The sequence below is a fragment of the Haemaphysalis longicornis genome, unplaced genomic scaffold, assembly GCF_048455015.1.
Source record: "Haemaphysalis longicornis isolate Haplotype H1 unplaced genomic scaffold, Haemaphysalis longicornis Haplotype H1 scaffold_6, whole genome shotgun sequence".
NCBI classification, from domain to species: Eukaryota; Metazoa; Arthropoda; class Arachnida; order Ixodida; family Ixodidae; genus Haemaphysalis; species Haemaphysalis longicornis.
Window position 1 is genome coordinate 79678724 of NW_027526407.1, and position 24716 is coordinate 79703439.

A 24716-nucleotide genomic window follows, 5' to 3' on the forward strand; every position below is an offset into this window, starting at 1 on the left:
AAAACGGTTGTCAAGTGGAGTAATTGCTTTCAAATTCAGCTGAATGCTGTGTTACCATGTAGCACTGTTATTTCAAGAAAGCGTTTAGGCAGGTGTGCTTATGGAGCACCTACCAGACCACATGACAAGATCAATATTAAGCTTCTTTCTGGCTAACTCAACCATGGCAATGGTATTTTATTTAAATTGATGTGAAGAGCTGTGTTGTGACTTCAATGCACTTTACCCCAGGTGGTTAAAGTTATTTGTACACCTTGTACGCCACGTGGGGTTTGGCACAGGGTGCACTCGGCTAGCATACTCGGACATAAGTGTCGCTGAAAGAATGGTGCACAACGAATGCATACTTCTGATGATGGCATGTGGGGAGAAGTGTGGTGCATTACTGGACACCTGGAAAGAAAACTTGGGTCAGCCCAACGAGCCATTCAATGAAGGGCAATGGAACTGACGCTTAGTGACAGGAAACGAATTACCACGAAACAAACTCTTGTGGAAGACATTGTAGCTCAAATAAGAGGAAGAAGTGGCCTTGGGCTGGACATGTAATGCGACTACTGATGGAGTATCAGAGTTTGAAATAGGTGAAGACGGTGAACTCCATGAAAGGATGAAATCGGAGAATACGAGGGCAAAAATGGGCTCAAGCTGGTCAGGACTGGAGCAGTTAGAAGTCTATGGCATAGTCGTTCGTCCTGCAATGGACGTAGTATTATAGTGATGACGAATGTACCCCCCCTTCCCCTTCCCACCCCCCTCTTCCTGCCAGCATGACAAAACGAGCAAGCCAAGTGCAGAAGTGCTTTATTACAGAACTAGCAAAACTGAAGCGTGCATGTGTCCATTCCAAGTGCAGTGCGACACACAGATCCCATCTCCACGCATTGCGGTGGCTGTTTCATCGTTCCCGTCTACATACACACCGCACCGCGCCGCCAACCACGACCCATCTGCACCACAAACTTGTTCCCTAGACCGCAACCCATGCCGGCATGCGCGCAAAACCGCCACAGTTGCTCCCTCATACGCCGCGGAGGCACGGGCCGATGAAAGACGCGAAGTGTTAGCAGTCGGCCCTCGTCAACCTCTCGCCAATGCTCTTCCTCGGTGACAAAACATGTAGAACGAAGGTCGGTTCCCGAACGTCTCGAAGGACTTGCTTTCGAGTTCGACGGTCGCCCGCACTTCTTTGAAGTCGCCCGCGACGCAAATGATGCCGTACATGGTGACCAGGAGGCAGACGACGCTCTGGAAGATGATGTCCAGAGGCAGCACGGTGAAGTCCTGCTCGGTGAGCCGGAGGTACGACCGGTGTTGGGCGGCGGATATCGCGGCGTGGATGAGTCCCACGACGCCTAGGGTCACCATTAACTTCGGTGCTTTCGAAGGCATGGTGCGATCGAGTACGGATGCGTAATAAACCTGTAAATGCGAACGAAACGCCGCTTCGTTCGGCTGCTGGTTGCACTGGTAGCAGAGTTTACGGCCTCTCCGTTTCACATGGACGCCATTTTCACGGCACGATTGCGATCGCGTCATGATCTCATGATCTCGAAGAAAAAGTTTTAGCCACTGCAAATTACCCGCTAATTGTGTCGTATATTTTCTTGTAAATTATTGTTTTAGATAATATCTACACAAATTAAAGCAAGTTTAAGTCATAGTGCTAGAACGATCAGTAGCAAAACAGTTTGAACAAGGTGAACAGGGCACACATAGTTTTGGCCTTGGCCATACAAGGCAGCACATATTTTAGAGGCTCTTGCCAGTAAAATCAACCAATTAATTTGACATAAAAAGCAAATTAATTTTTTTATTTTAACTTTATTTGGTATTCTTACGTAGTAAAGTTTATAAGATTATTTTCATTAGACTGCGTATTTTTTATTATTAAGAAATAGATGTAAATTATGTAATACAAAGTAAGCAGCCTCTTAGTTGGTAGCGCTTATATTGAAATGTGGGTGTTTTAGGCACTACTTCGCGAACAAACTTGTTAGCGAAGTTGATACATCTGTTCGTTTTTAGTCTATGAGCAATCTGAGGGCTTGCTTTGAGGGGGCGTAGAGAGAAGCAAGAGAGAAGGGGGTCAGTTATCTGTGCGTAGCGTAGACTACGCTGTGGTTTCGTCAGTTTCGTTGGTTTCGTGCCGGCGTGCTGATTTCCTGTTTCCTCCGCGCCCCGCTTGTTGTGACTCACGGCGCGAGACACGTTATGTGCCAAAAAATCGCCTGAAGTTCGCTTTATGTTTTCCTTCTCAACTCTGCGGCCCGCATCGCCGCCAGCAAACGGAAGGCGACGTTTATAGACGTCTCGCGGGTGCCGTGGAGTGCTGCCGCAGTTCTTATCGCACCGGCGGCCGGAGGTGTTTGTGCGTGCGTGCGCGTGTGTGTTCCTGTAAACGCAGTCTTCGTTCCCCGGTATCTTTCTGTCCACGGCTCTAGCCCACCTTCAACATGTCAATGTGGAAAGCTGCCGTCGGCACCAACGTGCAGATGCAAGCACAGGCCGGCGACGATGACTGGGAAACGGACCCCGATTTCGTGGTACGTGCCGACTGGGCTGACCGCAATCTCGACAGCGACTCACCGCTGTATGCGCAGATAACGCACCTGTTAAGTTTGCCAAATGGTCTGAGGGTTCGATTGCTTTAAGGAGAGGCAAGCGGTCCCCATGTATCTGTTGGCTCGAGCGGCACGAAGGCGAACGTTTTATTATCCTTTCCATTGTCTGCGTGCGACGTACTGGAGCGTAGCTGACGTGGGGTGTGTCACCTGCCCGAGCTGTATGTTTGTATGTGGTAGCGCAGCGCTAGCCGTTCTGTAAGCGACGTGTGACACGGACTTCGCGTTGTTTTAACGGCCTCTTCCGCTGGAACTCGGCTGGGTGCTTCATGTGTGAAATATTCTTCCAGTTTACTGCACCTGTCAAACGACGTACGGCTAGTGGCGCAGTCGGGTCTTTCTATCTTTGAGAGCACAGTGCTGATCAGATTTTTTTCTTTTTTTGCTGTATAGTACTTCTGTTTGTGTTAAGTTGACTGTTTTTGAGAGGGGCTCCTTATCACTCCTGATTCGTGCATTGCTTTCTGCGTCAACAAGAACGCCTTGCGGCAAAGCCAACTTTATCGGGAATGCTCTGCACAAAACGGCTTTAACTCTTGTTTTATCGAAACTTTCCCAACAAGAGTATAATGACGTTTAGGTGCTAAGACGACTCCATCATTACGTGAAGTTTAATTTACTTGTCGTAATTAGTTAGTTCACAGTATCGGGAAAACCAAGCCCACAAACATCCCCATGTTTGTGGGCTTGGATAAAAATGTAGCCCTTGCTAGTTTCATAAAATAATCACAAAGGTATAGCTACTATTATCAAATGATGAGAAAAATAAATACCTTGTGTGTGATGCGTATTTTATTCAGCGTTTGTGGTCATCCATCACAGAAAAGAGTGGTTCCTATTTTTTTATTCCGATGTTTGTGTCACAAGACACTGTAGCAAGATAAATTGAGGTGGCAATGATTACTTTTGCAGCTTTATTTTGCGTTTATCAGGCTACAAGATGGCTCATCACATGTTGCTTGTGCGCACCCTAACCAGCAGTGGAACAAAAATAAAAAGCGCTGAACAAAGAAATGAAAGCATTTTTTCACGTAACATCCAAATTGGTCGGAAATGCTTAACCGTCCTCTAAACTTCTTTTACAGAATGACGTCACTGAGCAGGAACAGCGCTGGGGATCCAAAACAGTGGAAGGTTCTGGCCACGTGACTGATGCTGTCAAGTATGTTTCGTTTTTCGCTGTTCAGTACTTTGCAGTGATCTACCTGAACCAAATAAACAGGCATGCTTTAGGTGTAAAATAAATTTGTTGCAGCATGCAAAAGTGTAACAAAAAATCTGCTTTCTATCTTTAACCCAAGTGTTTAAGGGAAGGTTTTTGTAGTATTCTTCCCAACACCGTAAAGTGAATGTTTGAGATATTTAGTGTTCCTCTCCGAGTAGGGTTGAAGGTGTAAATGCAGTGAGGCTGCTTACAATGGATTTTGTTTCCCACACATGCTGGCTATACATACCCTGCAGAGTAAAGCTGGCGACATCACAAACTCGTGGGGAGCGTGTTTGAACTATGTGCTCTAACGAGACCGTGTGTGATAGAAAAAAAAAAATGCAGAGTAGTATCGAGTCCTCTTATTACTCTGTTCAGGGTGTGAATGCACTTTCATGTTGTGTACATTATGTTGTATCAGTCAAACTACTTAGTAGTGGTGTTGGAACAGTTGGTAGGGAAAGCCTCCTAATAGTAACTCTCATGTAGGCATGAAAGGCCGTTTGTCAGCTTGTCAACACAAAAGCGAACCATTTGTTAACTACGAGGCTACACAATGATCCACTGTGATGTGACAAATAATGGCAGCCGTGAAAATTTGTTGTGCAAGCATTCTGCTGTTGCCCTTATCGAGGCAGGAAATGAAATCTCTTGCTTTTGGTTAGGCAAGCGTAGTCAATGAGTGCACAATTAAAAGTGCAGTCTATACGTCTAAACACTGTTGAGCCTGATTTTGCCAGCTTTACCTTTGCAATTCGTTATTTTTTATTACCTTTGCGACTCGTTAGGGCATTTTATATCTGTGCATGCATTTGCTTCTACACTAATGGCAGTACATGAAACACTGCCTGTCCTCGAGCGCTGTGTTGCTTCTGTGCGGTGGTTGGCTTTACTCGCGTGAAAAGCTTTAGTCACTGCTGTACCTTTATCGGCTTTCTATCGTGTTATCACTGTTTAAATGCCCCGTGATTAGGTGGGCTGTCTTGATTGACCTGCAGATACCTGTAACTGTTTGTGCAGTGAAAGATCAACTGGATTGTAGCGGCTGAAGCATTTTGCGGTTGTGAGGAAATCTGCTGGTTTGGTTTCAGGCTGTCCTAGCGGTACTTTAATGGAATGAGAGTTAAAAAAAAATGCCTGTACATTGATGTTATCAGGTTTTTATGTGGGCTATCAGCTGTAATCAGGCTCCTTTGCAAACGTGAGCAGCATTTGTATGGGAAAACCTCTATCTACTGCTGAGGATAAATTTGTTGACATCTGGTTTTCTAAAGGCAGTGGGTTCAATTGCTCTTAAAAAAAATCTTATATGGAAGGGTGCGAGCCTCGTGTCAGTGGCATTGCATTGCAATCACAAGCGGGAAATTTAAATCCATGAACAAATTCGCAACATGGCGTTAGATGTGAGCGGGACTTCAGGTGAAAACTTGCCAGGGTTGGTTGGTAAACGAAGCACTCTGTGGCAGATACCTTTGCATAGGATTGGCCAAGAAGCTGATGTCACGCCACAACAACAACAACAATAATAATAATAAATTAATCAACCTTTATTTTCGGTGCCCAGGAACAACTGTAAGGTCTTGGTGCTGGTACACCATATACTAAGCATTCATAAAAATAAACAAAAATCATATATATATATATATATATATGACAGAAGCAATAAAGTAAAAATACTTACAGAAATCTCAGAAGAAAGCAAAAAAAAAAAAGAGAAAGAATCCTAGTGTTGCAAACTATGGCACTCGGCCAGCAAAACGTTCAAGGCACTTGAAAAAAAGGGAATATACAAGAAAATACACAATGCACATGATAGATCCATGAGTGAAACTTAAGCGCAAACAGACTCAGGGACGAGAAAGGGAAACGACAAGCGCTGGTGTCGTTTCCCTTTCTCGTCCCTGTGTCTGTTTGCGCTTAAGTTTCACTCATGGATGTTCACCAACTAGCTCGTCTCTCCATTTTGCACATGATAGAGACAGAGTATACATATACTACGAAAGTTCTGGTTTTGGAATAATAATAATAATAATAATAATAATAATTACTACTATTTTAAAAATAGTAATAATGCACAGCTGTTGCTGCCAGGTGCAGTGCAGTTTTAATGTTCTTCCCACAGGTTTTTGTTTTGTTGTTTTTATGCAGAGCTCTGAAATTGAAGAGGTTAGGTTGATTTTCCCATTCTGCATCCTCCCTGTATTCGTTTTTGATGGGGGGCATAAGTTATATGCTGGGGCTTTGTTCAATGCCCCTCATCATCTTCGTTTTTGAGCGCACAAGTCGTAGTTTAGCTGTTTCCTTCTCTTTCCCCCCTTCTGTCAGCTGTTCTTATAACTGCCTGTAATTTAATTTATTCAGATGCTAAGAGTGCAGTAGAAAAGCTAGAGGGAAATTTGATGCCTCTCTGCAGCATTGGTGAGCTCCGAGAGCAGGTGGCCAAGGACGATGCGGCGTACAAGAAGCGGGTGCTTGAAGAACTTCCGAAGGCATCTTACGGCTACGGGGGCAAGTTTGGAGTGCAGAACGACAGGATGGACAAGGTGCCCGCATTGCTTCACTTTTCGTGCCGTTTTTCTGGTGCTGTTGAGGAGGCCTGCGTAATTTCCCGAAAACAGCAAAAAGCATTGCACAAACTGTTGCACTAATTATGGTGTTACACAATAGTGCTACACAGTAGCAAACAGTGTAGTTTTTGCATGTTTGGTGATGCACCTTCCATTTGTGGAAGTAAGGTCTTGTGAAAAGTTTGAGAAAGATCAAGGCAGACCACCTCATTGAGTTCACATTTCAGACCACGGGGCAAACAACAGAACTTTTCATTCGAATTCAAAATGGTAGGGCAAAGGAGTGATCCTTACCATAGCTTGAGACACTTGTTCCTTGTGATAAAGTGAAAATGCTGCCTGGCTCTAGAATGTTTCTTGGAATAGACATTTACTGCATAAAATTAGTGCCTTGGTAAATCTTTAAAGAAGATTAAGGCTGGGCTTTTGTAGCAGTTAGTGCCACAAATTTTTTTCCTTGAGACTTTGCGCTAATTATTTAAGCTCATGTTTAAGCTCATGTTTAAGCTCATTTAAGCTCTTTTTTCTTTCTTTTTTTTTTTTTCAGTGCTGTAAAACTGCTAGTCGCAAAAATAAAGGACGAAGCTGCATTACTTTGGCAATGCCTGGCAAAACCAGACCTAGTTAGAATATCACAATAAAGGGTGTCGGTGTCTTGTGGAAAATGGAGGTGCAATCCTGGATCGGGGAAGGGTGTAGTTTCCTTGAAAGGTTTAGTAATCTACACCACAAAAAAAACGTAGAATACTGAAACACTAGTCTTGTAATATTCTACTTATTCTGCATACTGGTGCTCTAGTATTCTGTAGAACAACAAACTGAGTCTTTCCAGTGTAAGAGTTGTGCTCCCTTAAAACTCTGGGCATTTTGTATTTAAAAATTGACTTTTTTTCTTTTCTTGCAGTCAGCAGTCGGCAACGACTACATGACCTCGCTTCACAAGCATGCTTCCCAGACGGATGCGGTCAAGGGCTTTGGTGGCAAGTTCGGTGTTCAGTCAGACCGTCAGGACAAGGTAGGCCACACACGAAGGAACACCTTGGCTTCGGGAATGAAATCTGTTCCCACTTAATATCTTTCTACAACTATCGTGCACTTCGTGTGACTTGTTCTGTATCATTACATTTTTGCCATTCCTCTAGTGTGCTGTCGGCTGGGAGCACCACGAGTCGGTCGAGAAGCATGCATCTCAGAAAGGTGACTGTTTTTTCTTGAGCTTGCTTTTTTAAATGCAGAGCACTTTGAGGGCTCGCCTTGTCGTCATAGCTTGTTGTAATGGTCGATGTCAAATGACTGCCGGAATCAGGCGGTGTCGCGGGATAACGGACCCAAGTAGAGCCTGGCATTCCGTCGTAGGGCGTCTCGCAGAGGCTTCGAAAACCAAGCGGTTTAAATATTCATAATCATTTGAAACTCATGAAACGCTGGTGGTTGTTATACATCTCCCCGTTGTTTAGCGAAAAAAAAAAAAAAAAAAACTGCAGGTACATTTGACGCAAAATATATGTAATTAACCGGCAGCACCCACGTTCATTTACTTTGGAACTATCGTTGAGTTAGTTTTTGCGATAGTAAGCAAAAAAAAGTGGCAATGCAACACCGGCACGTGCGGGAGGAAAAGCAAGCACAAAAAGAACAGTACTCTCACTGGCGCAGTTTCAGGCAGGGGGTGCGCAAGCACTGCAGAGGCGGGAAATTTGAATTGCACTGGGTGGCAGCAGTGAGCGGATAACGGCGCTACAGCCCATTATGGTGAATCACTTTCTCTGCGCTTCCGACAGCTTTCACGTTGAATGGAACGGCTTTAATTTTTGCTGTGTGATAGAGCTCCTGTAGATGCAGTGTCCAGTTTCACATGCAAGCTGCTTTTCTCAACTTCTGTCTGAACGAGTTTGAGCGGCGGTGACCTTTTGTTATATTTGGAGCCTTTGGTGAGTGCAGCATCTGACCATGCTGGGTGCAAAGTCATTGTCGTTGTCAGGATGGAGGCTCAAGCAGGATGCCTGTATGGTTTAGTGTGTTGGTGAAATCACTTAACGTGCTGAAATTTTGCCTCCTTTATTTCTGCGTAGGCATGTCAAAAACAAAAAAAAAAAAAACAAAGTTTTGGGATGTGGCACTAACGATGTTAAATTTTTGTAAAGCGTGCAAATTGGTGGTGCAGGTGGAAATATAACCGTGTTTGGAGGGCTGGAATTTTTACTCTTGTGTTCAAGATATGTCGCAGTCCTGACCAGAGGGAGTTGACAAAGCAAAAGTATTGCATGTAAAGAGGATAGAAATACCCAAACTCTGTAGTAGCTGCTGTAGGATTTGGGCACACTTAGTTTGGTGATGCTTATCATCCAGTGATTACTGTTCACACCGTGCTTGATATATGAACGCGTTTTTTTTATTTGTCCTTGCAACATTGTCCTTATAATAAATGTGATGTTCTATTTAAGCACGTATGGGGTTCCAACTTAACGCAGCGCTGCCCACTAGAAGCTTGAAATTGAAAGCATACTTTCCGGTGTTTACTGCTAATGGCAGTGGTTTAATTCCAAATATTTTGTTTTAAGCCATAAACCAGTTCACCCATTAAAGCATTTTTATGCTTCTTTGATAATTGGTATAAATTTGTGCAACATTTGCAGGCATTTGAGAAGAACTATTCTGACATTTTCTCGTAATAAGGTTCAAGTTGAGATTAATAACAAACTTAATAGTAGGCAAGGATTTTTTGTATAATTTCTCTGCATTCCCACCACCACTCCTTGAGTTTCATCAGTTAGATCTACCTTAGGGAAAGTTTGATCTCTGCTACAGGTCAAGATGGATTTTATCAACTTTTCTTTTTCAGTGACCAGATATTGATGTCGTGGTCGTAAGTCATTAATCTTATTGTCCGGAATAAAAGAATTTCCACTTTACGAAAAATGGTTTATTCCCTCATTCACTTCGTAAAACCAATTTTTATAGCACTGGTTACTTCCACACTAGCTTGATTAACTCGGGGAAAATACTTGCCTCGCTACTTTTTCGAAAAAGTTTGTCAAAGTTGTTACTTTTCTTCGGCTTATTCCAGACTACAGTAGTGGCTTTGGAGGCAAGTTTGGCGTCCAAAAGGAACGCCAGGATAAGTCGGCTGTTGGCTGGGAGTTCCACGAGAAGACGCAGAAGCACGCCTCGCAAACAGGTGAGCTGCCTGCCCTCCATTTCTTGTTTTTGAACTAGCAATATTACCTGGTGTGACGAGAAATAGGGCTGGGGGCAACCACATGTTGTTAAGTGGGAAAAAAAAAAATGGATAGCTAAATGAAGGCGATGAGGAAAGTGAAAATTTTTTTGGCTTCTAATGAAGTAAAACTATGTTGTTAACTTTCGTAGTGATCTTGCAGTTTAGCCAATGCGACTTTACGCCCTCAGCTTTATATTTGAAGACCTAAATGTGCGAAGATGTACCGGTGCTTGGATGTAAGGCCGGGATTTTTGGCATGGGCCCAAGGGCGGTGTGACTCTCTTTCTCTGCTCTGTGACACACACAAAAAAAGGACCTTTTCCTTGTGATTTCTTGGATGAGAATGTCTTGTGTTGCTTTGAGAGAGGTGCTGTTATGTGGGAGAGAAGCACCCACAAATACAACAAAACTGTTCCTGTAACCTAGACTACGCCATTGGCTTCGGTGGTAAGTTTGGTGTCCAGACGGACCGGCAAGACTCTTCAGCCCTGGGCTGGAACCACGTCGAGAAGGTCGAGAAACACGAATCACAAAAGGGTGAGGAGAAACGTCCGCTTGGTCTCTCTGTCTGCTGGGCTGTGCCTGCGATGGACTTCAACTTCGTTGCTGGACCAATGCTGGCTGAAATCTCTGGACTAACAGTGCTTGGACTTGTTGTTGCCTAATCCCGTGTCTGTCTTTTGATTGAAATGTGATGACTTGTTCTTCTCCGAGCGGATGTGAGAATAACCCTGTGCTTCAGTTTGTTGGTCGGCTTTTGCTCTTGTGGCCTTTCAAGGTGCCTGTGCTTTGGTGATGGGCGGTATACTTGGTGAACTAATCCCTGGTTGGTTAGTTGTAAGTCCGGCAGTGTTAATTCCCAGGTGGTGGGGCGTTGCCTAGACCTTTGAATGCGCTTATCCCATCCTCTTTATCGTCCATGTCCCGCATTCTTTTTTTGTGCTGATTTTATCATTTTTGGCAATTTATTGGCAACTTGGTTTGCTTCTCCTTCCTTGGCATTCACCCTGTTCTTTGTCTTTAACCCTGATGTAACGTTTAACTAACCACTTGGTAACAAACAATGTGTTTTTCAAGTTTCACCTCCTATCCAGCCTTCATTTATCTTTGCCCAGTGTTAGTTTATGTTTGAGGAAACGTTGCTCTCTTTGACTGCCTGTCAAAATTCATCCCTGCCGTGGAGATGAAGCTGGTTCACCGATAGTAACAAAAGCTGCTTTTATTAAGAATTTTTTTATCTCTCTTGGAGAAGTGGGCTCGCAATTCACTGTTCGTCAAATTTCTGATGCAACGTCATCGTTATTGCAGGAGTGATATTAGTGGTAAATTAGTATTCATAGCCCGCGACCAGGGCATACTCTCCAACAAGTTCTCGTACACAGATGCAGCAAAGCTTCCATTGAACAAACTTCAGGGTACCAAGAAAAAAGTTTAAGCGAAAATTTGCCCAACTGAAGTCAGTTTGCAACAGTAATTTCACGTTTGGATAAAATTAGGGACGTTTATTTGTTGCTGCGTGCAACATCGCAGAGGTTCTTTATGAGCTTGGAAAAATGCTGTTAGGGACTTTTTCTCTAGTGCGTTCAGCGAGACTATTGCTAGTACGAGGGCTTGCTGGGATATTCCAAGCTTTTTTACGCTACCTGTGGTCGAATCAATAGGAGGAACACGTTTATTAGCTCGTTTTAAGTTATAGCACAAATTCAGTATGTTAGCAGGCAGACTTTGGCCATGGGGTAAACCAAATCCACCAAAGCAGCCAACGTGAATTGCGCTGCCCGGCAAGACAGATGAAAATTCAAGGATCGAAAATAATTCGCAGCTCTCCACTACGGTGCGACGCACAGCCCCCATTCGCAACGGGGCATGCCTCAGGGGGCAGTACTATCTCCCACCCTGTTCAACATTGGAGCTTTGAAGGTTCACAGGGCGCTAAAACAGGTGGCAGACGTACATCATCTCATGTACACCGATGACATCTCCATATGTATGAAGACAGCCTGGAGAGGGCAGCTTAGAGAGGGGCTTTCGTTTAGAATGACTCGACAAATTAAGGCGCCAGTGGTGACTTGCGTACTTTCCGTTGCCCAGACTATGCCAAGGGCTTTGGTGGCAAGTTTGGAGTCCAGACGGACCGGCAAGACTCGTCGGCACTCAGCTGGAGCCACATTGAGAAGGTGGAGAAGCACGAATCCCAGAAGGGTGAGGAAGGGCTTTTTGTGGATGCAGTGGCCAGCCTTAGTGTTAAATTACGAGAGCTTACTGTCAACGTGATGATTTTTTTAAGGACTTTGCTAATTTGATTTCTGATGAGAAATCTGATTCACGCAATTGTGAGCAAGTTATTGCCCACTATAGAGTAATTCATTTTGTGTTGCTCTTCACAATCGGCATTGTTCTAAAGCGGCTGCTTTCAAGAATGTGGTCCCCTCCCCCCCCCCCCTATTTTTTTTCCTCATGCACGCAGATTATGCAAAGGGCTTTGGTGGGAAGTTTGGCATTGAGAAAGACAAACAGGACAAGGTAAGCATCTACTGTTCTTTGTTGGACATTGGAGTAGCCTTAACTGGTAGCAGGGAAAGTTCCACATGTTTAACCATATGAACTTTTAAATGGTTAACATTTTACGTCCTCAAATTTGGTTCGGTTTGGGTTAGTTTCGATAGAAGGAAAAAAAAGGCAAATTAAGAGGCTGGTCGGTGTGTTGACTGCCGAAGAGGAAGATGGGATAAGCATAGCAAAAACGAAAAAGCACCACTATTTTTTGTTTTTTGTTTTTCGCGGTTGTCTGATATAAGTAAGATTGTTCAGACCCCCTCCTTTTTTTTTTTTTTTTCTACAACCTTCCCCTTCAACACTCTTGCTGTTTTTTTTAACCAAATTGTAATGAAGTGTGTCTGTTGCATAGATTGCCGTTTCTTCATGCAGCCAGTCTATGTAGTGTTCATAGCCCAAACTGAAAACTCTAAAAGGCACTAGTCGTCTCAATGTCACAAATGCTTTTTAATATGTTTAGCCATGCCCATGTGCATATAAAGTCTTTTGACATGCCTCCAGAAATGACACTAATCCACATCAGTGTTTGCAACAGTGCTTCCATTGCCACGTTGATAATGTGGTCGTGCTGCAAAACATTGATTGTGACACAAAGGCCTCTGAGGTGTTACCTTTGATCTTGGCGTCAAAGTTTGTCGTAATGAATTTTATTCTTGTTAGCCGATTATTTATAACTAGGGGAGGTTTAATAATACAGTAGACTCTCGATAAACAGAACTTCAAGGGACCGGAAAAATTAGTTCCGTTTAACAGGAGTTCCGTTTACTGAGAGAAATGTTCTAAGGTGCAAATTTATGTGCGTACACACTTCTAAGGGCATTTCATGGAACTCTAACCAATAGAAAGTGACTGTAGCTGATAGTTTTCAGAAAGCAAGAAAACTACAAGAAGCGTAGGCACAGCATTCACAAACTTGATTTGGCAACAATGAGTCGCTGTGCACTACAAAATGCGTCAATTATTTTTGTTTGAGTCCTTGCAACTGCATCTTCACGGAGGCTAGAGGCCTCAACTTCGCAAGTGCTTAAGAGCCACCGAATTTAAAAGACGGCAACGCGGTAATAAAGGACGAATAGCACAACGATGGCACGAACGACGCGACAGGAGGTGAGCCCTATAGCCTCGGCGTCTAGAATCGAGACCGAACGACTGGAACAAGAACTGCAATGTTGCATTCGTTGCGCTAACACGGCTAACCACTTATGAGACGATGCTTACGAGGCCAACAAGGCTAAAAAAGCATGGAGGAAGGAAAAAAAAACAAGAACGAAACAGCCGGAACCGTAAAAAGCTGATTCTCATGCCAGTGGACTTCACAAGAAGTTCCATTTCTGGTTCCGTTTACACGGCGATGCGGAAATTTTAGTTCCGATTACCAAGAGTTTTTTTACGTTATCTGAATACAAAACCAACCAAATTCCAGGCAACTGTTCCGTTTAAGAGATTTCCGTTTATCGAGAGTCTTCTGTAGCTGATTGATCTCGGAACATCCCTTCATTGCATTTAGTTTCTTGCTGACTGTTTTTTTTAATGTCTTGTTCCAGTCTGCGTACTCCTTCTCTGAAGTCGAGAAGCCAAAGCCTGCGTACCAGAAGCCAAAACCTGAAATTGGTGAGTGGTGTTTGACAGCAAAGACTACCCCTCCTCTTAATCTTTATTTGCATTGCTAGTGAAACACAGGTAAAATTTGTCACAAAAATTGTGACCGGGCGGGCTGAACAAGGGATGTTCAAGCCATCCGCCAATTTGGAAAAGAGAAAAAAATACTGGTGCTAAATTCAGCCCCCTGTTTGGGCGCAGGCATCAGTAATTCATGTTCTGGCACTAGTTTTCACTTGAATAGCTGAGCCAGGGTTTTTTACCACAGAATGCATAATGATAATGCAGAGCTCATGGACGGGTGACTTGTTAGGGATGATTGTTGGAGTCTGACTGTGTTGTAGAGAGCTGCCTTGCTGCACTTCTCCAGGAACGTGTAGGGTCTGTTTGTGAAAGGCCACCAACATGGAAGGGGGACCTCTGCCCTTGCCAAATAAATTTACTCACTCTTGTTTTACTCCTGAGATTTGATAACACCCTGTGTAGGTCAGGAAGGAACATAGATTCACTGACTTTGCTCTCGTTGTATTGGGGACTTCTACTACATATCGGCTTTGGTTGTTTGTCTGGAAGATTATACGGTGTCATGACACTGGATGTGCGAAATTCAGAAGCGCTAATTGCACACACGTTGCTTATGCTATTCTTGCCGGAGAAACCGGTTTGTGCGTTCTTGTACGTTGTTCTCGTTTGCCCATTTCATGAGTTGATGGCGAAGATTTGCAAAGGATGCTTGCGTCACCTGTGATGCCTTATGGCATTTCAATTATGTTTGCACCTTTCTTGCCATCCTGGTGGGAAAATGCGTGCCACATTTTTCACTCCACTATATTCTGTGTAGTACATACCACTGTCTCCATGTACATGGTACTGTAGAAATTCATCGTGCTAGCAAAGATTAAACCGCACAAAGCAAAAAAAAAGGCACAAAATGTATCCTAGGAGTTTAAGCATGTAATACTTAACTACACACTGTTTAAGTATCTTAACATTAGGTGTTTAGTTCCTTTTGAGTACCTAGCGTGCGTTTCATCCCTTCCTTTGCTTTGTCCAGTTTAATGTTCAGTAGTATGATGAGTTCCTTAGTTAAAGGAGCCATGAAGAGAAAACACAAGTTTGGTTCATTCGAAAGATTGCCTCGTTAGAACCATAACGACACCACTTATAACGCAAACTTCGCTCAAATAAGCTACATAATTAGGAAAAAAGGAAATGACCATGCGACCCACCAGCTCATTTTCCGCAACAGAACCTATGATGTCACTCGAGAATGCTCTGCGATTGGCGGAGGCCGGCAAAAGCAAACGCATGTTAGGCAGGGCGCACAGTTTGCATAGCGAGCTAAATGCCCGTGAAACATACTGCACATTCTTTTTATGACAAAGAACGGTGGAGTAAACGGTTGAAGTTCCGAACGAACACGCAAGCGTGTGCGCCAATGCGTACGAAACTACCGCCGGCCGAGCTCGACATCTCGCCGTCGCGCAGACGAATTTTCGGGTTCGAGGCTCTTAGGGGCCAACGAACCGTCCCAGCACGCACAGCCGTGACCTTGCTTGGTATCGTAATCCCTTCACAGGAGGTTGGCCGTCATATCGCCAACCAGCAAAGGTAAAAATAGAAACGAGGGGAGTAAGGAACAGCAAGCAGCGACGAGATAGTGACAGTCGTCGCAGTTTCGGAATGGTGTTGGCTTGCTGCTATTGTTAGGAGCTCGTTTCCAGTTTACAACCACTGAAAACTTCAGTTTGTTCGAGTACTTTACAATGAAATTTCGTTGCTACGTTTTGAAATGCCCATGTCGTACGGGCAAATCGTTGAGGGAGTGCGACATCCCCGGTGAGGAGATCTCCTTTCATGTGCTGCCCAACGACGAACCTAGGCGAAGCAAGTGGCTACGTTTTGTGAACTTTGCAAACGGAGGAGAAAGGGAGCTAACGGAAGTACGAGTGTGCTCGCTTCATTTCCGAGGAAGTGATTACGGCAGGGACCCTTACGTTAGCTCACTCCTGGGACATGCTGGCGCTCGTCGCCGACTTCGTCAAATGGTCAAAGCGCTCTGACCTTGGGGGAAAAAAATGCCGTAAACACCGACGCTCGTATCTTTCTGGTCGAAGCAGAGAGCTCGCGCGAACGGCTTTCCATACACGACACCGGCCAACTGGCATAAGCGATACTGCTACTGAAATTGAACTATTATTAACCGTAATAAAAATACGGCACATACGTACCAGTCTGTATTCGTCCGTCGCGACGGGGCTGACGAAGCAGCGGTGCCGACGTCAGGGCGTTCGTCTGTTGTGGCTATCGCGGAATGGTCGCTTTCCCGTCCACCGCGTATCCCACAACTCTTGCTGCTCGTGCACTTAAAGCATTGAGCGTTCAAGTGGTGTGAGGTTGTTAAATGCAAGCCCGAGCTCCTCGGCGAGAGTTTTGTTCTCCGGATCAGGCGATTTCATGACTAGGGCTGCGGATGCACTAGGTTTTACTAGTATTTTTAAAATGGCCGCCGTCTCGGTCGACTCCCGCGTGTGGGTGCTACAGTCGAACACGGATATATCGAACTCCAAGGGGATCGCGAAATAGTTCGATATATGAAAAATTCGATATAAAAATATGGGTTCGGAGACCTCACCTATGGCGGACGATCACTTACCGATCGTCGCATTCAAGAATGACAACTAATTCCGCACTCACGACGCAACAGGACGCTTTATTTCCGTGAAAAAAAAAATCGCTGATCTTGGCTTGCTTCTTGGAAATGAAATTAAAGACGCTGGTCTCGATCTTCTCGAGGCTGCACAACTGGAAAATTCCAGCAGTACGCTGCGCCTTCGCACACCATTCACAACACGCACGCAAAAGAAGAACAGCGCGCACGTACCACAAGAACTTTGAAGGTAACGATTGCAAGGCTCCATGAACGGACTCCAACAAAGCGCTCGCGATGGTCATCTCTGAGAGAAACAGTGATCTCCGAAAGGGGCCGGACAACTCGCCAAACAGCAGCAACAGCAGCAAAATGCAAAAGAAGGAGGAGGCCGCCAACGCCTTTGTTCCCTCTTCCCTTTCCCGAGACGACATAGGGGGAAGACAGACCCAGAGAGAGAGAGAAAACAAAACTCTTTTTCGGCAAGCCAAAGAATGTACGCAGCCGAAAAAAAAAAAAAAAAAAAAAAAAAAAAGGATGTGCGCATTCGGGGCATCCCTACCTCGCACTGTCACATTTTCCGAGCGTTCGGGCTTGTGTGCCTAGGGATATTTAGCATACCGGGCTCCGTCCGCTAACGCTACGGCGGCCGGTAGCGGGGCCCGACTGGGCAAGCGCAAATTCGTTCCGGTAGGGGGGGATTAGTTCCGCGAGCCAGTCTTCGCCATGCCCGCGCATTCCTCCACATCCTCCCTAACGTCAATCGGGGGAGCAGCGACTGCCGAAAAGCACCTTCCAGCTCGCGCGGCGTTCGATATACCCAATGTCGGGAAAAATGCGGTTCGATATAGACGTACGAATTCCTATACTTTTACACAGAATTTTCAAGGGGATAATTTATGAGTTCGATATAGACAATAATTCGATATACCAGTGTTCGATATATCCGTGTTCGACTGTATATGGAGTCGACATACTAAGTATCTGTTTCATGGACCAGCTCGTATGACGCCATGGTTCACGTCACGGAATGTGCAATTTTAGCGGGAGATTTAAAATTTTGGCTTAAATTGCCTTATTTCTCAGTGAATAAAGCATCATTTGCTTCCGGGAAAGCGCTTGGGGTACTATGAAACACCTAATCTTTCGAATAAAACAAACTTTTGTTTTCTCTTCATGGCTCCTTTAATGACCAACATGCCCATCGTTCCACTTTACTGCAGAAAACTTGCCCGGTCAGTCTTATAAGAAAGGATGGACAATCCTGCCCAGGTGAAAATATTTTTTCTAGCTGGACTATTGAACCAGAAATTTCTTCCAGTCAGAAGTATTTCTAGCTAAAAATAGGCAGAACTTCTAGCTAGAAATTCAGTTTCTAGCTCATTTCTAGCTGGATTGAGGTTTTTTTTCCGGCTGGCAGCTATTTCTTCCAGCTAGCATTTGTCAGTCCAGCTAGAATTTCTTCCAGACAGAAATATTTCTAGCTAGAAATAGGCAGAACTTCTAGCTTGAAATTCATTTTCTAGCTCATTTCTAGCTGGATTGAGGTTTTTTCCAGCTGGAAGAAAAAAAAACCTGCAAGCTGGAAATAATTGTCTCCAGCTTGACTAACAATTTTTCTAGGTAGAAGCTGTCGATTCCAGCTGGAATCTTTAAATTTAGCCAGAAATTAAGCTGGAAATTATTATTTTATTGAAAGAAATGCTCTTTCCATTTTCCCGGGGGCTTTGCTTGCATTAATGTTTGCTAGCACGATGAATTTCTACATTACCATGTACATATAGTGCAGTGAAAAAAAAAGAAACCTGGATGGCAAGAAAGGTGCAAACATAATCAAAATGTCATCAGACATCACATGTGACGTGAGCGGCCTCTGCAAATCTTCACCACCAACTCTTGAAATTGAAATCTATCAAACGAGAACAACGTACAAGAACGCACGAACAGACTTTTCTGGTGGGAATAGTGTAAGCAGTGTCTGTACAAGCACACTTCTGAATTTTGCATATCCACAGTCGTTGCAACGGGAGTGAGATGTTGGTAATAGATGTGACTGTGCACTCTTTTGTGCGCTTGCAGAGGTGAGCTCTGAGCGGGCCAAGAGCCTGCGCTCGCGCTTCGAGAACATGGCCAAGGCCGGAGAGGAGGAGGCGCGCAAGCTGGCGGACGAGGAGAAGCAGCGGCGGCTGCACAAGGACCGCTTGGAGAAGGAGGCTGCCAAGAAGGCGGAAGAAGAGCGGCAGAAGAAGCTGCGCGACGAGCACAAGCGCATCGACGAGCTGCAGGAGCAGCTCAAGGCCACCGAGGGCCGGGACGGAGAGGGATGGGAGGACGGGGAGGAGTCGTACGCGGAGCGCAAGGCCCGCTCCAACAGCGCCGGGAGCCAGCCGGACGAATCCGAGCTCATCCGGCCCGGGTCCAGGAAGGACCACTCGCGGGTCTCCGTCATTCCGCGGGAACTGGTCGTGCCCACCAAGCAGGTCAGCATTGTCAGGGGGGTTGGGGGGGTTCTTGGGCTCTATTCTAAAATGTGCCGCATTGGTAGCGTTGTAGACAGTGTAGAGAGCAGAGTGGGGCAGGGAACAAAGGCGTGTTAAGGACGTATTATTAGAAATTAAGAAGAACAAGTGGGCGTGGGCGGGGCATTTAATAATGCGAAGGCAAGATAACCATTGGTCATTAAGGGCAACCGAGTGGATGCTTAAAGAAGGCAAGCGTTGCAGGGGGCGGCAGAAATTTAGGTGGGCAGACGAGATCAAGAAGTTTGCGGGGATACATTGGCCGCAGTTAGCACAGGACAGGGATGATTGCGGATCCATGGGAGAGGACTTTGCCCTGCAGTGGGTGTAGACAGGCTGGTGATGATAATGATGATTGTAAAAAGTTTAGGAAGCAGTGTTGATAGACACGTGAAGCAACAGCAATCGAAACAACGCAGTGGCCACCACCGCAGGCTTGTTAACAAATGCAAGCCACAGTATTGTATGAAACAGACGCAGTATTATAATAAATGTTGTTTATTTATAAGAGCAAACAAAAACGAGCAATCGAATAATAAATTGATGAAAAAACGAATTAGTTTAGTTCAGCTTTAGTATGCGTAAAGGTGGTGCTGGCATCGTTTTTGAGTTTAGACAGTACTGCAGTCTGCCATTGACAATAATGCTGTTTTGCAAAGCAGTTTTCGTTGCCAACATCATTAGGATTGAAACAGGGTTTAGAATGACAGTCGATCCACTGAGATGGCATCAGATCCATCCAAAGGGGAAATTGGAATGCAGCATCAGCAAGATCTTCACAAGTTCTTCCTTCTGTCTCAACCTACAGAGGCCTCCAAACTCTTTTTTTTCCCCTTCGACACCTACGCAGGCTACCAGCCCCGACGTGTCGCCCACACAGGAGACTAAACCACAGGAGGAAAGGCCACCAGCACCGGTGGTGTCGGCAATGCCTGCAGCTGTGGTAGCGTCTGCAGGGGTGGCTGCGGCTGCGGCTGCGGCTCAGGCTGCGGCTTCCCACGAGCCCGAGCCGGCACCGGCTCCAGTAGCCGAAGAGGCCCCCAAGAAGAAGGTCGTACCGCAGATCCACCACTCGCCGGTCGAGTCAGAGTCGAGCCCAGAGTCTGGACCAGGTTTGTCCCCGTTGCACTTTCCGCAGTATTGTGAGAGATCGTTACTCGAAAATGTAGTGTCTACGCCCTACTAATTAAAACTGAAGCTTGTACGAGGGGCTAGCTGCATTACCTGGGAAAGGCACTACAGCAGAAAAGAGCATGATTGCGAAGAACATTACCTGCCAATAATAACAGCAGCGGCTAAAATAGTAGTAGTGATAAGAAAGTGGAGTAAGTGACGAAGTTTTTTCATACGGTAAACGCTTCAGCTGCATAATTTGACACAGTGGCTGGGCTTGAGGGAAAAAAAAAGAAAGGTGTACTGTTTGGCGTTAATCTCTGTTGCCCTTGAACGCAGGGGAGTCCTTGGAGGAAGGAATATACGAGCAGCTGGAGCCAGCACCGGCGGAGAAGACGATATCTGCCGTAGCCTTGTACGACTACCAGGCCGGTGAGTTCATTTCATTGGCAACCGTACATAGAGCTGTTACACATTGGTATGTGCTGCACTGGGAAGCTGGTGCGAAATCTTTTCATTTAACTCCTCTCCGCAAACTTTATAACTGGCTTCTCGTCTAATGATATTTCAAACCCCTCACGAATTTGGTTAGCACTGTGCATGATTTGACCAGATTTATAGGTGTGTTGCGACCAGCTACTTCAGACAGGCGAGCCCAGTCACACGTGTCCTTGCTGTTGACACATCACAAAGGCATCTTACAGAACTAAAACCTGATCTAGAATGCAGTGACAAATTTCGTTCAACGTTTTCGCTAATACACATCTCCTTTGTTACTTGAAACTATAAGAGTGGCATGCTCAGTGATAAGTCAAGTTACCTGCGGCAAATTGTCACACATGCCCAGTAACATAGGTAATATAAAGTATTCGTCTCCGCAGTGTCTGTAAATGGCCCCTTTTTGTGTTTATTTTAAGCAGCTTTCGTTTAACCTTAGTGAAAAGCCTCCAAGAATGCTGGGATGCACTAAGATTGTGCTTAGGAAGCTGAACATGTCTGCCTGATGTGCCATTTGCTGATCAGGTCGATTGCAGGCTAGTAAGAGTAAAGTGTATTACTCCTGGCAGGAGTAATAATTACTCCTCCTGGCAGGAGGAGTAATCTGCTCTTACTGGCAAGAGTTTCACGCGTTTGGGTCGACAAATGTCTTTGCACAGGGGTACTTAACGTCACTCTTTTTCGATGCAGCCGATTACGACGAGATTTCGTTCGATCCTGATGACATCATCACGGACATTGAAACGGTATGTTCTCACGTTCAGTCAAACTATTTCCTCCTGTTGCCTGTGGGATAGTGGCATGAGGTTCTAGTGGTTCTCTTTTTCCGCATGGAAGAATAATTGCAGAAATAATTTCACTCATCAAGTCTCGCCAGATACTTCATTTGCAGTGTCGGCATGCTCTGAATCCTAATCGGGGGGTATCTGAGGTTAAAACCAGCTAGTACACCAATGAAAAGTGTTCAACACTGTCTGTTGTTAGCGCAGCTACAGTAAAACATTGCTGCGGGGAATTTCAAAAAGGGGAACTGGAATTACTTTGTTATAACCATTGTCTACATGAACTGTGAATGACGTAAACTATCAATAAACTTGAAGTTACAGACAACTGATTTTTGTGGAGTGCATGTCCTCTAAATCACATGAAAGGCAGCATTGCATGTACTGGGGTAACCGCAGGGAATATCTAAACAAACAGGCAGAAATAATTTTAATTTTGCACTAAAATTTATGAAATCTGGAAGGTGGCGACACATAGTGTCCAAACGTGACACTACGTTACATGTCCAAGCAACTCCGTGTGTTTCAACGCGTGATTCAAAAACAACATAAAGGAATAGAAAAGGTTGCACACTGTTGTTGTGTTGGCCGGGGATGAGTTTTTAAGTACCTTCTTTTAAATCGCACGCAGTTAAAAGTGTGTTACTGCACAGCTCACTCCATGGTTGCCAGCATTCCTTTTGACGGGACATCTAAAAACTCTGATTTCAAAAGTTCTAGGGCGCTATCAGCAAAACTGTTTCAGTTTAAGGTGTTTTAACTGATGCCCTTCCATTTGAGATAAAGAAAATATACTCGACAAAAATCAGTTGTCTGTCCCTTTCACAAAAATAAAAGTGCACAACCTGTCACCTATGCTATTTGGTTGTCAGCTTTAGCCATACGTTGTCATGCGTTCGTAACTCACAAGCAGGTTGCTGTCAGAAGTGCCCATTTGAGGCCTAGCCAGGCGATAGATTATGCCGTCTCTGTGGTCGGGACTCCAGCTGTGTACAAAGTTCCACCAAAAGGGTGCTTCTCTGTACGTTTTCGCCCCGTTTATGTTCTAATTTTCATTTTTGTGATCTGCGTACAAGCAACCCATTTCCCCTAAGCTTCCTTGACGCTCGTGTCACCTGACTTCTTTTGCGGAACTTGTGCAAGCATAGGAAGCTGTCATATTTATTACGGTTTTAGAGCATGCTTTACAGTTTAGAGAAGCTCCCATACAAGCTCACAAAAGGAAGAAAGCAGTCCATCACATCTTACCTCCTTTTTTTGTCGCATTTCTTTTCACATTCTCTGCCAGATCGACGAGGGTTGGTGGCGCGGAAAATGCAACGGAAAAGTGGGCCTCTTCCCGGCGAATTACGTCCAGCTGCTCTAGTGACGCCGACGTCTCGACGCCCGGAAACAAGGTTGTGCCACAACTTCGACGGTGAAGCTCCTTCACGTCTTGCTCAAAGGCCGTCTTCGAAGACCATCGCAGGGTCATAGAGCCAAGGTCCCGATATTATGCTGCCGCAAAGTCACCACTTGGGAAGCAGATTGGATGGCGTTTTGTTTAATTACCGCTTGGAGCACATATTGAGAGAGATGTCGAGGCCTTTCGCAGCACTGAACTGTAGGCAGTGATGAGACAATCGTTGTGGTCTAATTGCGAGCATTGAAAGCATTGTTTAGGATTAGAGCGGGTGCGGTTGTTCTGACATTCCATCTGTTGAGGCTTGGGACATGGGGGAGATGGAGTGTGCAAGAGACCATTGATTATTTTATTAGCGTTAGTTGTGGACTTATGGCATCTGAGATCAATTATCGCTATCTTATTGGTGTGGGAATGGATTTGTGTGGGCATGTTTTTCCTTGCAAGAGCCATTATTAGTTTCTCTAAATGAGAACTGCTATAACTTCCGCTTCTTTTTCTATTTTATGTGATATGTTCATTTTTGCATTGCCGGAATCGGTTTCTTTGTAATGTTTGAGAGCCCTAAGTGATTTCTTTGCTGATATATGCGTCAAGAGTGCCCAAATTAGTTGACACATTATTGTGTAGCTTTATTCTGTGGATAACCTTTTTATAGCCTGAAGGTTGCAGTTGGTTTGTTGTAGGACCAAACTTCGCAAAGCATCAAAGGCTAATTCCATGCATGGAATTTATTTGTGGTTGTTTTTTTATGATTGAAGTTTTGCTGTGAGGACATGTCTATTGTTCTGTTTACCTCTTCTTGAAACATTTTTATTAACTTTGTCTATCTTTTTCAACACAATTGAAGTGTTCTTTTTACGTTGAGCGAGACCACAATGTAAATGCAAGTGTTTTCTGATGATTTTGCAGGTTTTACATGCTGCTGTTTTTTTTTGGGGGGGGGGGGTGATAAATTGAGTGACTTGTGCTTTGTAATATTCTTCCCGTTTTACACAGTGTTCCATCAAGGTTTTGAAACCTCTTTTTGCACGGTCATAGATTTTACACTTTGTAGTTCTGTGGTAAGATATTCTTTGCTGGGTCCAGCTTTACTGAAATAACTTGTGACCGCTCCCTTTTTATAGTTATTTTATGGAGAAGCTGAGTGTTTCACACCTTCTTGTTGATTCTATTGCCTGTTCTTGTATATGTCTAATTTAAATTGCTGCTCTGTGTTGTGTAAGCTACTGATAATCTACTTAATGATTCACCACTGACATCTTTGTGCACAAATAGATTCTTGCAATGGTGCCAAGTTTAGTTAGCAGAACATTTTATACGTGGCACCTCACGTTAACCTACTCAGAAATGTACAGACCAAACAGACCTGTACTGTGCATATGTAATGTCGGTGTATGACACAAGTGCTCCGTTTAGGCTTCCAATGCACACATAGGCACAATCCCTTCCAGGAATGTGTTTCAGGGTTACTCGCATCCAGTATCTCGTAAGCAACGACAAACATGGTGTACTACGCAAATGCAACTGGACTACTGTTTGTAATTACATGAATTTTGCAATAAACAATCTTTTCGTTGACAAACAAGCCCTGCGTTGTGGGTCCTACACCTTCACGGATCATTGTTTTCTGGGTTTCTAGGGCAAGCTTTTTGCTAACGTCGTACTGAGCACGCATTTATATAGCATGGCACAGTAATGGCTACGTCGTCAGAGGTAGGGATTTGAATCTCGTCGTCTCGCCCCGCTTGGCCACAAGACATCTACGATGGCTGCACTGCACGCTGCCTTTCGTTATTTTTAAAACAGCCAGCCAATAAATGGGCCGTTTTTACTGATTCCTGGTAAGTGCTTAGTACTGCAACCAAAAGAATGGCCTGCGAAATAAAGTTAACACCTGCAAGCACTACCAAGGTGGCGCAGCGTGGAATCACAGCGGCTTCGTGCATACTACTGTATTGGCCAGAACATCGCAGCTG

The 24716-nt window shown here is 44.7% G+C and overlaps 2 protein-coding genes across 3 annotated transcripts; one reads left to right on the forward strand and one right to left on the reverse strand.

Annotated features, from left to right (window-relative positions):
- Positions 1-787: 787 nt before the first annotated feature.
- On the reverse strand, positions 788-1535 carry Emc5 (ER membrane protein complex subunit 5). The gene has a single exon (XM_077675353.1). The coding sequence runs from the start codon at positions 1390-1392 to the stop codon at positions 1081-1083; it is 312 nt and encodes a 103-aa protein (XP_077531479.1). The 5' UTR covers positions 1393-1535; the 3' UTR covers positions 788-1080.
- A 539-nt stretch (positions 1536-2074) lies between these two features.
- Positions 2075-24325, forward strand: Cortactin (cortactin). 2 transcript variants are annotated; one of them, XM_077675350.1, is made up of 15 exons: positions 2075-2546; positions 3710-3786; positions 6245-6374; positions 7303-7413; positions 7541-7595; positions 9466-9576; positions 10045-10155; positions 11710-11820; positions 12086-12141; positions 13719-13785; positions 18503-18903; positions 19793-20054; positions 20395-20487; positions 21244-21299; positions 22624-24325. In XM_077675350.1, exons 1-15 carry the CDS (start codon positions 2457-2459, stop codon positions 22699-22701), a joined length of 1809 nt encoding a protein of 602 aa, XP_077531476.1. In that variant the 5' UTR covers positions 2075-2456; the 3' UTR covers positions 22702-24325. The 2 variants fall into 2 exon arrangements, with proteins under 2 accessions (XP_077531476.1, XP_077531477.1); XM_077675351.1 differs by lacking the exon at positions 10045-10155 and having other exon boundaries at positions 2076-2546.
- Positions 24326-24716: the final 391 nt, after the last annotated feature.

Excerpts from the sequence above, each read along its gene's own strand:
- Emc5 (XM_077675353.1), bottom strand. The coding sequence starts at position 1,392 with ATGCCTTCGAAAGCACCGAAGTTAATGGTGACCCTAGGCGTCGTGGGA.
- Cortactin (XM_077675350.1), top strand. The coding sequence starts at position 2,457 with ATGTCAATGTGGAAAGCTGCCGTCGGCACCAACGTGCAGATGCAAGCA. Across the intron at positions 18,904-19,792 it reads TGGTCGTGCCCACCAAGCAG|GCTACCAGCCCCGACGTGTC; the intron begins GTCAGCATTGTC and ends ACACCTACGCAG. Across the intron at positions 20,055-20,394 it reads GAGCCCAGAGTCTGGACCAG|GGGAGTCCTTGGAGGAAGGA; the intron begins GTTTGTCCCCGT and ends CCTTGAACGCAG.